Genomic DNA, 12,900 nt, shown 5'->3' with positions numbered 1-12,900 from the left:
TGAAAACTTTAGTAAGAAATTTGTCACTGCTTTTTTATAAATTTTGTTCTTTATTTTTTTTAATCCGGAAAGTAGCAACACGTATGCAGCTTTGATATGTTTTACTCAGTTTTGATAGGTAGTAATTTTTTATGAATTTTATGGCTGAAATTAACACAGGTCCACAAAAAAAGTTGTCTGTAATGGGTGTGTAACATATGTATGTTTTCCGATGTATTTTCAATGTACTTTTACCGTTGAATATAAATCTATAGTCAAAATTGGGACACAAAATATGGAAAAACATTTAAAAACTGGCACAATCTTCAATCTAGCATTTTTTCTGAATGAATGAAATCCAGCGACTTTTCTTTTGTGGATCTGTGTAATTGTTCGCAAACATACGTACTTCCAAAAATAATTTATCATAATTTGATTTGAGTTTTTTTTTCAAAAGCGAAAATTTCTCAGGGCTGACATGTAAAGTAATCTGTAGTTGAGAAATGTTTGGCGGGCCGGAGAAAAACCTTCGGCGGTCCGCGGGTTGCTCATCCTTGGTCTATTATTACAAGTTTTGTTTAAGTTGATACTGTGGCTTATGTATCTTCTTATAATAATCTTCTTCTAGTAATTGATTTTTTCAGGTGATACCTGAGTACCTATGTGTATGTTGGCTAGTATTACGGTACGAATGTATTATATTCGCCGTTGTGATCTTTTGTTCCGGTCGGCGCCAAGCGGAAGTCGCATCGAGGGAAACGGCCGCAGAATTCTGCGATTGTGATTGTGACTGTGACTGTGATTCTATTATATTATAGGTAACGCGCATACGCATACTCATACGCATACAAATACGCATTAGCTTCCGGTGGTCACTCGCACACGAACGGACTAAGAGGGAAATTGTCAAACGAGTCATTTTACTTACATTATTAGTCAATTGGAAAATTGTATCGATTCAGAATAACAATGAAAAAGTACTAGTAGTAGTAGTAGTACATATCTGAAACCATTTGTGTCCATGATCTCAATGATATCTCAAAAAATAATTCAATTGATGGGTCCTTATTTTAATATTGCAGCCTCAACTTAACTCATCTAAATATCTCAGAATGCTAAATCTTAGTTCTACACATAAGCGCTCTCCGATACTATAATCTTATATATAAAAATGAATCGCAAAATGTGTTGGTAAGCGCCTGGACCAATTTGGCCAATTTTTTTTTAAAATGTTCGTTGAAGTCCAAGGATGGTTCTTACGGCGGTAAAAAATCGAATAATTGCCGGAAAGCACCCTAAAAACAGCCCTTTTCTTTTTCACATACAAACGTTTTCTAACTAAAACGTTGAATCAATTTGAGCTTTTTTGCTATTATATAAAGTTCATATTAAATTACAAGCACTCACTGTACATTCCTTCTAAACGATTATTCGGACTTTGATAAATCTTTCTGAAGTTTGTTAAGGAAATTTTCTAGGATGTTTGTAAATACAAAATACTGGGATGATTATGAAATATTGTAGAAATAAATGAAAAAAATAGCAAAAAATGACATGTCATTGTTTGTATTGAAAAAAAATGAAAACTATCATCTGCCAAAAATTTTAATTTACTTATGAGCCTAGACAATATTAGAATATGTATAATAATTTTATGATTATGAATAAGAAAAATGAATATCTACATTATTATTGCCGAAAAGCAGCTGAGATGCCAGAAATTAAAAACTATAAAATACAGTATATGTATGGCAGATTAAATGATACACAGATGAACAGGATATGACAAATTAATTCAGTTAAAATATGAAATTGAGTATTAATCAGGGCCGGTCCTACCTTTAATGCGATGCATGCGAAAAATACGAGCGCACGCCTTAGGGGGCGCCAACACAAGATTCGGATATTAAATTTTCAATATAGTTTAATTTTTCAATATATAATTTCTTTGCATCTTTTACTAATCTTTCCACAATATTTTTAAAATTCGTAAAAATTCCACTTTATAACAACAAATGGGAAAGTAAAGATGAATATATACAATTCGGCCCTCACGATATCGATTAGGAGAAGTTTAAGATGCAATTTTGGATATCTTAAATAATGTAAAATTAGATTAATTTAATCCAACATGAAGTATCAGTGTTATGTTACGGTTTTGGTTATGTTATACCGTTTAAAACACTTCAATTTCCAATATAATGTGGGAATTGATACTCATCATTTTATTTAAAGCAGTTATACATTTAACATCGCTCATATTATAAATGTATATGCATTTTGGCGTGAAGAGTAATTTAAAAAACAATAATTATTATTTTTAGGTAAACGGTAAATATTAGTATATTATACTGAAAAATGTTGACATGGGTACAGGACAACGTCTGTCGGGTCATCTAGTTGATTATAAAATCTCTAACACCTGCATAGATCGAGGTACAAAACATCTGGCTTAGGCATTTCATTTGACTCATTTTTTTTACACAAGTCGATTTCTTACTGAGTGTCAAATTTTGAAATCTGTTCAGCAGTTTTCATGAACTAACATGAATTGTACGTCTATTAGTGTTTTATTTAGAATCATATAGGAATTTCGTTGGACAATAAGCGCGCGAGAATTGAAGCGGAAGTTGGAATATAAAAAAAATTCTCACATCCTGTGCTTTGTGGAAATATCGCAGATTCATTTGAACATTAAATATACACAGACAGCTAGTATATATATATATATATATAATATATATAATATATTATAGACATATAAAATATTTCTGAAAAATATTTTAGTTTACAAACTGATAACAAATTATTCGAATACTAAAATGACTATTATGGTTTGTGAAAGGAGAGTGAAAATTTAGGACTATAGGTGTATTTTAATTAATAATTATCACGTCGATTTATCTTACAATTATGTTCTTATTTAAACTTTGCTTTAATTCTATAGGCTGTCCTATTATTCTTAACCAGCTTTTCTTTATTGTTCCTAAATATTTTTCAATTATCCTACTCCTAAATCTAATTCGCTCTTAAATTCGCCTATTTTACTTATATCCTCTAACTTCAACTTAATTAATAATAAAATAGATATTCACAACACTTTACATTTAACTTTCGATTCGTATTGATAGGGAGATATGCTGATTATTTTTGGCAGAGGCAGGTTCAGCCGTTTCGTAGATACGAATGATTCCAAAAACTTTATGCTTGTGTTGACAAAACGATCGTTTTTGGAAAAAGATTTTTTTTTAATTTCATCCATGTAGAAGGCCGGAATCATTGCAGCAGTAAAGAGCCTTTTTGTGTCGCGCCGTGTGGATCGACGATAACTTAAAAAATATTTAATTTTTTTCTTCAAAAATTTTACTATGCCTTCTTAAAACATGTATAAATATATTCCTAAAATTTTGAAATGATTGATAAATTAGTTTTTTCAATATAAATTCCCAAAAATCACCTTTTTTAGGCGGTTACACTAGTTGTGCCCCTTAATATGGTATGTGTGTGATTTAATTAATTTCCTCCCGCACTTGACTGTCGTCGTTCCACCTGAGTACCAAAAATATTTCTCTCCACACATTTTCCCACTTCTGTGTAAAATTAAAAAAAACATCAATCTCCCCTCTATATTCATAGTGATCAGGTCAAAAATTAAACACGGACATACACACGAACACACTATGTATAATTATAATATGCGAGAGAGAAGAGAGGACATTGGCCAAACAACAAATAATGAATAATTTCGATCTGAATTTGAATAGAAAAGATAACCAGATAGTCCAAACCATTTCCATTTCCATTTAGTTGAAAACCAACATCCGAACTGGACAAACGTCCCAAGAAATATTTTTCCAAAAATTAGGACGAAAATTTAAAATTTCAACAATATAAGAGACATGCAGACATGACTTTGAAAAGTGCATGAACAATGACAATAAATTTTAGTTATATTTAAAATAATTTAGTTACAAAATTGTTTGATATAAAAAATTATTTTATAGTTTAATTTTTTGTATATTTAAATAAAAAGTGTGTTTTCATTTATAACAGTGAAGTGTTTCAAACTTTGCTGACTGGAAATTGTAATAGAAGGTGAGGTTTTTTCATATGATCATTAGTGTTAGACCCAAAAGTTCTATATTTTTATATTTTCAAAACCTGATTTTGAGATTTTTTTTCCATTTTTTAGTGCCTCATTTAAAGTTCCGATATTTTCCGATAGAAGGTGAGGTTTTTTTCATATAATCATTAGTGCTTAGACCAAAAAGTTCTATATTTCTATATTTTCAAAACCTGATTTTGAGTTTTTTTTTTCTATTTTTTAGTGCCTCATTTCAAGTTCCGATATTTCTCTAATATTTTTCTCTATCAATTTAAGTAAAATGTGGACCCTTGTTTTCTCAAGTTCACCATTTATTTTTGAGAGTATTTTCAATTTTTCAGTTACATAAGTCTTACTATAGCTATTTAAATTATCATATAGGTAAAAGATTTTATAACTATGACAAATAAATTACATTTACAAATGTAATATTATAAGCGAAACTTTTTATATTTTTCTTCTTTTATGTAAAACTATAGTATGTATTTTCTCTCGTTTCTAATCTATTTTTCAGAATTTTTTCAAACAAAGTGTACTTTCAGTAAACTGTTTTGTTTTAAATTAAACAAATTTCGATATTTATATTTTCCATTGAATGGAAATATTTTCGCTTTTTAATTTAAATTGATAATTAGTCCTATATTTTGTCCTGAATTTTTTTAGCAAAAATGTCTCAAATTTTCTATTGCATCCATAAAAAAATCGATTTTAAATTGTTCGTTTAAACCACAGGCTTGAAATTAGTATCTTATAATAATCATGAATAGATTAGCAACATGAATTTAACACTATCTTTTTTTATATTTTCTTTTTTTGCTACAATCTTCCAAATCTACTTTTCAGACTTTTATTTCTATCTAAAAATGTTAGATATCCAGATGTTCAATTTTACACATTTATTTAAAATAACATAAAATATTTTATAACATGAATAGAAAACTAGTGGTGTATGGCATCGTGCCTTAAGGAAAATTGCTGGAACTTCCCGTACCGTAATGAAATATTCGAGAAATTTTAAACGTTTTCAAATATATTATTACAAATACTGTAACTTTCATTATTTTAGCTATCTTATTGTTATTTCTGAGCAAATCAAATGTAAATCATGAATCAATCAATTTATCTCCAGAACATTAACAATTGTCATTTCATTTCGAATTCAATTTACAAAAAAAATAGTTGCCTAATTTACACAAAATTGAAAAAGTGCTCCCGTATAGTCACACTCTAGCATTTGCAAAATATTCTGTGCGACATTTTCATTTATACTGTGCTTAGCTTGGCGGCATTTTCACATTTTTCAATAGTTTTCTCACAAAATTCGAGTTGGAAAAGTGCTTCCCCTATTTCTGAAACTATCATAAAATATTTCATGACTATCATGAATAGAAATAATTATTACTTAAGTGAAAATGTAATTTTTATTAGTTGCTATAAAATAAGTATAAATTTTCAAATTTTTTCTCATAAATAATAATTTTAATCAAAATAAAATTTAAAGAAAGAAAGAAATTTTTGATGTGTTTATTCGGAGTCGAAATTCGGAGTTTGCAAATTTTCGCCAATATGAAATATACTCAATTGATATTGAAACTTACGAGAGGAGAACCTCAGGTTCACTCTTTTGGTCTATATTTCAAAACTTCAATTATTTTTATAACTAATCCACTTTCTATAGTTCATAATATTTTAAGGTATTCGGTTTGACTATCAACCTTATGTTAAATTTCATCAAAATTCTAGAAAAATAAAACTGAGGATCTCCTTAAAAGAAATATATTCAAATTATAAAATTTCTCAAGTTTATTATCCCATCTCAAAACTTATATTTTCCCTTTATTTATTATCCTATCCACAGCTACAAATGGAAAATTCTACTTATAATCTCTTATATTCTACTTACATCTTACAATTGCAATTGAAAAGCTCAACTTTCATCAGTAAATGATATTGTAGTATAAATATTATTTAATGTACATATATTATGTTCAGTATGTGTATTGTGTTAAACATATATGTTCTAGGTATTCTCTCAGAATAAATAATAATAATAATGATATATATCTGGTTATTCATTTGCAATATTTCGCAATCGCAAATAATTGCCTCATATTGTTCGGAAAATACGATACGATGACCTTATAAAGTTAACAGAGCGTGCGACACAATAGAGATGATATTTTTCTATTTATTCGTTTTTATTGCAGAAAAATGAAAAATGACCATTAATTATATTTATACATTTAGTGTCTATATAGAAATATACATATATATCTGTTGAACTATTTTAAATGTATCGCCCAGTAGTTGCATAATAAAAGGAATCGCGCAGCAGAAATTTAATAATAATTGCTGATGTCGGAATTTCGGCGATGATACGAATGAATATATATATATATATATATATATATATAAATATATATAAATTACTACTTTTACTGCAGATACTATATTTTTTCTGAATTTCTTTTTTATATATGTTTTTCTGATCATAGTAAACATAAAATAAAGTAAAACTGATTTAATAAAATATTTTTCACTAAGCTATTCATTTCATGGCACTGGTGAAGAGTTAGTTCGTTATATTGAATTATTTGAAATACCATTCTTCTATGTATAGCTTTTATATTAGATATATATCTAGTAGTTATGAGTGCCGACAAAAAACAATTTTCAATTGAGATTACTTTTAAGATTTATAACCTCAAGTAGAAATTTTATATCATGCTGTCTGATATCGAGCTAGTGTGGTCCGCGGAAAAAATTGTATTTCCTCAATTTCTCTTTTAATTAGAAATACCAATAATGTTATCCAAGTCCAGTAATACCATTTTTGAAAAAACTTAACAATTTAAATAGTTTCAAGGATACTTATCAATTTGATTTTAGGAAATTTTGAAGAAACGTTTCATACAAACGTAAATCAATTTTCATTTTTTTTATATATTTCAACATTTGCTATGTTGCATCACTCATAATCAGTAAATTCAAAATACATAGGACTTGTTTTATACAATGAATACAATTATTAAAACATGTTTTCAAATTTAATAAGAAAATTATACAGTCTTAAATAGTTTGATCAATAAATATGTGGAAATTTAATTAGCACAGAATCAATTGTTGTATCAATATCATTGTTCGCAGTTATTTACTACAAACAATGATAAAAATATAAAATGAACTAGTTGTAAGTGACCTAAAGGCGCGTTATGAGAACTTTCTGATTTTATTAATTTTATAGTTATTTATATGTATACACCCGGAGTTTTTATTATATTGAAAATTATTAGTAAAATTTGCCAAAACTGCAAATTGGATTTTCTGATGAGAACAATAACTTCTCCTTCCGTCAGTTGAAGGTGTAATTTTCTTTCACAAATTTAATTAATAAAATTCAGATAACTACTAGATATATATCTAATATAAAAGCTATACATAGAAGAATGATCTTTCAAATAATTTACATATATATAAAAATAAGTCGGGCTTTCCTTCCTGACGATATAACTCCAGAATGCACGAATGCAGATTTCGACAATTTTGCATTCGTTGGAAAGGTCTCGGGCTCCGCAAGGTTTATAGCTAAGAAAATTAGTGGTGCATGGCATCGTGCCCTAGTGCAAATTGCTGGAACTTCACGCACCGTAATTAAAAATTCGAGTAATGACATAAGTGAGAATTATCAGAATTATGCTTGGTTAAGTCAACGAGCAATTCTTGCCGCAAAGAATAATGAGGTACACGCACTGAATTTCACAATTCAATCAAAAATTGCTGGCGATTTGGTGACATACCAATGATTCCGACTGGTCTTCCGTTTGACTTCAAACGATTGCAATTTCCAGTTTGCCTTGCGTTCGCAATAACAAGTCGCAAGGCCAATCGCTTAGTGTTTGCGGAATAAATTTCAAATGGATTATTTAGAAAATCATTGTTTTTCACATGGGCAGTTATACGTTCCCTGTTCACGAGTTGGAAAACCATCCGCTTTGTTTGTGTTAACGTCAGACGAAAAAACAAAAAATGTGGTTTACCAAAGAGCACTTCAATGAAACGGATAATTTGCGGATTCACTTTCATTTACTTAGAGAAGTTCAACTAAAAAACACTTAATTTTTGTAATCGAAATAAATTCATTACTGTTGTGTAATAAAATCAAATTTTTCCTTTTCAAATATAAAACAAACAAAAAAATTCTTCATCTTTTTTCACGAAACCATCTGGTGGCGGAACGGAGTTCGTAGGGTTTGCTAGTCTAATATAAAAGCTATACATAGAAGAATGGTAAACCAATGGGTCGCCTATCAAATAATTCAATATAAAATATAGCACAATATTTATTTTTCTTCCAGAGGTCAACAAAACGATTTAATGCCTCCTGCCTTAAATCTCAAAGAAAAGATAGTTGCAAGCCAACAAGAGAACAAGAGTGACGTCACTTGACCAGGACGGACGAGTGACGTTCAATTTGCGTCGTCACGTGACGCCGCGTGACGTGCGTGACGCAACAAGATGCGCCTAGTGACCACATACGGCGCCATGGTGCAAGCCATCACTGTACTAACAGTCCTAAGAATGATGACGAAAGGTGAGAAAATTCGGGCAAAATAGTAGGTGATCAGCCTACTATCTTGCACTTGATACTTGAACTATGCCTTTGAAATCTTTTAATTTCTAAAATAACTCTTTATATAGATTTTTATTTAACTTTTAGCCCAAACAACATGCAATCAAGGTATGGGGGGTCGGTAATGTACGAAAGACTACCAAACCACCAGCTACAAGGATTCGATGACGATGTGGTAAGTAGAATTACGAGTAATTCGTACTTTTATTATTGAATGAAAATTAATGAATATTGTTCTTTAGGTACGAGACACTTCACCGCCCTTTCGTGTATTAGAAAGATGCCAAGATTTATGCCTAAGGGACCGAACAGCCACCAACAATATTGTCAGAGCTTGCTCATCATTCGACTTTCAACCAGGGGCCAGAGTGGCCTCATATTCAGGTAACAAACATCGAAAAATTCATATCTTATATATAAAAATGGAGCTCTCGATCAAATGATTCGGTAAAACTTCGAAAACGGCTAAACCGATTTGGCGGTCTTAGTCTTGAAAAATTCGTGCTAATCAGTAGGTTGTCGGAAAGGTGAGATATTATTTCAAAATTGCGTAGAAACTTTACATTTTTAGTTTGAACATTTTTTGTAGAAGCGTAATTTAAATAAAACAATGGACGGTGGCTAATACGTCAAATGTCAAACGTTTTTAACAGATGATGTTCAATTACATTTAATAGGATGTTTTACGTGAATATTGTTTAATTATGATTAAATTGTAGTAAGTAGTTTTGTTTGTAGTTTTATTTAGACACAAAAACGTTATTAAACGGGCCGCAAGTGTTACTAAAAACTCAAAATATCAACTTTTTTGAAATGTTAATAAGAAAATACACATTTTAGCATATTTTCCTGAAAAATCTCATTTGTATAATTATATACTGATTGGTATTTATAAAACATTTTCTGAGTTATATTATTTTTAATTTATGTTATTTCAATTCAGAACCTAAATTTAGTATCGATCAAAGGGACATTTTGTCGAATAAGATTTTCCCAGTTATAATTTCCCAGAATTTATCGAAAATCAGATAGTAATATATGAAGATCCGGGGTTAAAATGGTCCACCAACGATGTGTCAAAAACCAGTAAAATTAAGCATTGTTTAACAACAATATTTGAAAGTAGAGGAAAAAAGATGTATAGACAGCTGCAAACTTGATTTGAAAACGATAATCTTTGAAATGGGGGAGATAAACGGTAATCTTTGAAAATCCATATAAAAAAAGTATTTTCTTTCGTTGGTAGTTTTTTAGCATTAATTAAAAATGTAAAATTTATGTAAAATACCTTTAAAATTAAAACAAGACATTAAACCAGTTTGCCCCTGTCTGTTCCAAATTACCCCGCCTATAGGGTAAAAAGGTCTAGATATCAAATTTTGAAAGACATCAAAAAAAGCACATTTCTCTAATGATGAAGTAGCTGGCAGTTTTAACTGAACGTAGTCAGATAATTGTTCATTTGATGTGTTATTGTTGTGATATAATTGTTTTGGTTTTCACAATATAGTTCATTTGCTCAAAGTCAAATTGGACATTGTGCCTCGCTCTGCTCTGCTCTACATGTATACTTTTTATTAAATTTACTTTAATTCATCAAATGTTACTTGAAACTTTTCAAAAAGCAGGTCGAAGAAGAAATACTTAATTCATTTTCTATCTCTCCTCGCAGAAATTTGAAAATTTTGTATAAGCTCAGTAGTATTATTTACAATTATACACAAAATCCCGAATCCAAAAACAATATGAAAAACTTGAAACGTATACAATATGTCGAAAGACCAAAAAAGACTTGGATGGATTATACCATGTTTTCTATGGAAAGTGTATAAAACTTCCAGTTGACAAAATATAGACAAACTAGTGGGGTTATTGTTTTTTATAATACCTCATTGCATATAGCATTCAAACAACACATCCTTATGCACTTAAAGTATTAATATTTTTGATTCTCTAGAAATTGTTTAGAATATACCTTACTTTGCAAAACAACGTTTGCCGGGTCAGCTAGTAATAAATAATTCACTTACCTTTCTTAGGTTCGAATGATGTAAACGGCATGGGAAGCATGTCTTCAACTCCAGAATATGAAGAATCGACATGTTATTTGTCCAGGGAGCAGGCAGCTCCTGAAGGCATAGGGAATTTGATGCTGGTGCCCAACAGTGTCCATTTTACAGAAATATGCCTAACATGTAAGAAGTAATCATATAAACCAACATTAATATTAAATGAGATAATTTTATACATATCATTATAATTAACAATTGTAGCGAATCGTCCAGAACGTGAATGTCCTAGTAGAAGATATGTTTTCGAAAGACATCCAAGAAAGCGTCTGAAGTTGCCAGTATCCGATTACAAAGAGGTAAATAATATAACACTTAAATTAGAATTTATTTTATCTATCTATTACTTACCTTTATCTTTTATCTCTTAGGTGTGTCTGCCAATATAGGACCGATTGCGAGGACAAATGTCTTTCAGAATTTAGTTTTGTGTGCAGATCTGCAAGTTTTGACGCCAATATGAGGTCCTGTGCCCTGTAGGTTTACGAGAAGGACCCATCCAGAATTATTGGAGGACGACCCCAACGGAGACTACTTGGAAAAACACTTGTCTCAACTGTAAGAAAAAAATAAGGTTGAAATATGAAACATAAAAATTGGCATTCATTAACAAAAAAAATCGAAATACTCGTAGATTCATCTTAAGATATCAGAAGAGTCGGATTTTTACTTTTTTACATTTTGCTCATCAGTAGAGTTCCATTTTTAAAAAAGTCTCGTATATTTCAATTTGCTCGTCAGTAGAGTCCCTTCCAATCTCCTTCAGCAAAATTTTAACATTTTGCTAGTTTGTAGAATCTTTTCATTGTTTTATCAGTTTGCTCGTCAGTAGAGTCTTTTTTCGGGTATTTTCTATATTTTGCTAGTCAGTAGACTCCTTTTTGCTCGTTAGTAGAATCCCATTTTATTTGTATTACATTTTACTAGTCTTTGGAGTCCCTTTTTATATTTAATCAATTTGCTCGTCAGTAGAGTCCTTTTTCATATTTTATCAGTTGCTCGTTAGTAGAGCGTCCCCTTTTGATACTTTTTACATTTCGCAGTAGCACCTTCCCGATCTCTTTCAGAAAAATTTAACATTTTGCTAGTTTGTAGAATCTTTTCATTATTTTATCAGTTTGCTCGTCAGTAGAGTCCTTTTTAGATATTTCTATATATTTTGCTAGTCAGCAGACTCCTTTTTGCTCGTTAGTAGAATCCCATTTTATTTGTATTACATTTCACCAGTCATTGGAGTCCTTTTTTATATTAATCAATTTGCTCGTCAGTAGAGTCCTTTTTCATATTTTATCAGTTTGTTCGTTAGTAGAGTCCCTTTGGATATTTTCTATATTTTGCTAGTCAGTAGACTCCTTTTGCTCGTTAGTAGAATTCCATTTTATTTGTATTACATTTTACTAGTCATTGGAGTCCTTTTTCTATATTTAATCAGTTTGTGCTCGTTTGTAGAGCCCTTTTGATACTTTTTACATTTTGCTCGTCAGTAGATTCTTTTTACATTTTTATAAATACATTGAAATATTATATTAATAAGTACTATTAATTTGCTCCAGCAGTTTTCAACGAACTTTTCAACTTTGTTCCACATTGTGCGAACAAATAATGAATTAAAATTTTATATACAAATTTGAACGCATCAAAGGATAATCTCCTAGACGATTATTCGGATTTTGATAAATCTTTCTGAAGTTTGTTAAGGAAATTTTCTTCACATATAATGTAAAAAATTATTATTAATATTTCTTTTCTACCCAGCCGAACGGCGTTGTGACGGTTTAGCCGTGTTCGTGAAAGAAGAGAACAAACGTTGGGAGGACCCTTCGAAGTCGACATCCTGAACAATGTCACTCTCGAGGAATGCCAGTCGATGTGTATGAGAGCCGAGAAGTAAGAACAGTGTAATAGAATATATATTAAGAATATTTTCCAATTTAATTTTTTCTTAGATATTCTGTCGTTCGGTGGAATTCGACGACGCCACTCACCAGTGACCTGAGTAGTGAAGAGGATTCGGTTTCCCAAAAGGATGACCTCAGCATTGCCAGCAGCCCCACGCACCACTTTTACGACTTGGTTTGCTTGGACAACCGTAAGTAAAAACTAGCTGTAAGTGGAAT

The 12,900-nt window shown here is 30.3% G+C and overlaps 1 protein-coding gene across 1 annotated transcript in view; it reads right to left on the bottom strand.

Moving 5' to 3' along the window:
• The window catches only part of LOC113385203 (sodium-coupled monocarboxylate transporter 1), a gene marked incomplete at its 3' end in the record, with an annotated part of 35,541 nt that extends 24,697 nt beyond the window's left edge, over window positions 1–10,844 (bottom strand). The window contains 1 exon segment of the mRNA XM_026623027.1: window positions 10,745–10,844. Within this exon segment, the coding sequence (XP_026478812.1) occupies window positions 10,745–10,816 (72 nt within the window).
• Window positions 10,845–12,900: the final 2,056 nt, after the last annotated feature.

Source organism: Ctenocephalides felis, unplaced genomic scaffold (genome assembly GCF_003426905.1).
Source record: "Ctenocephalides felis isolate EL2017-DRISC unplaced genomic scaffold, ASM342690v1 CF-g0.4_SCAFFOLD_03571, whole genome shotgun sequence".
In the NCBI taxonomy this organism is placed as follows: Eukaryota; Metazoa; Arthropoda; class Insecta; order Siphonaptera; family Pulicidae; genus Ctenocephalides; species Ctenocephalides felis.
The sequence above is the reverse complement of the archived record's forward strand: the minus strand, read 5'-3'. Positions and strand labels throughout refer to the sequence as shown.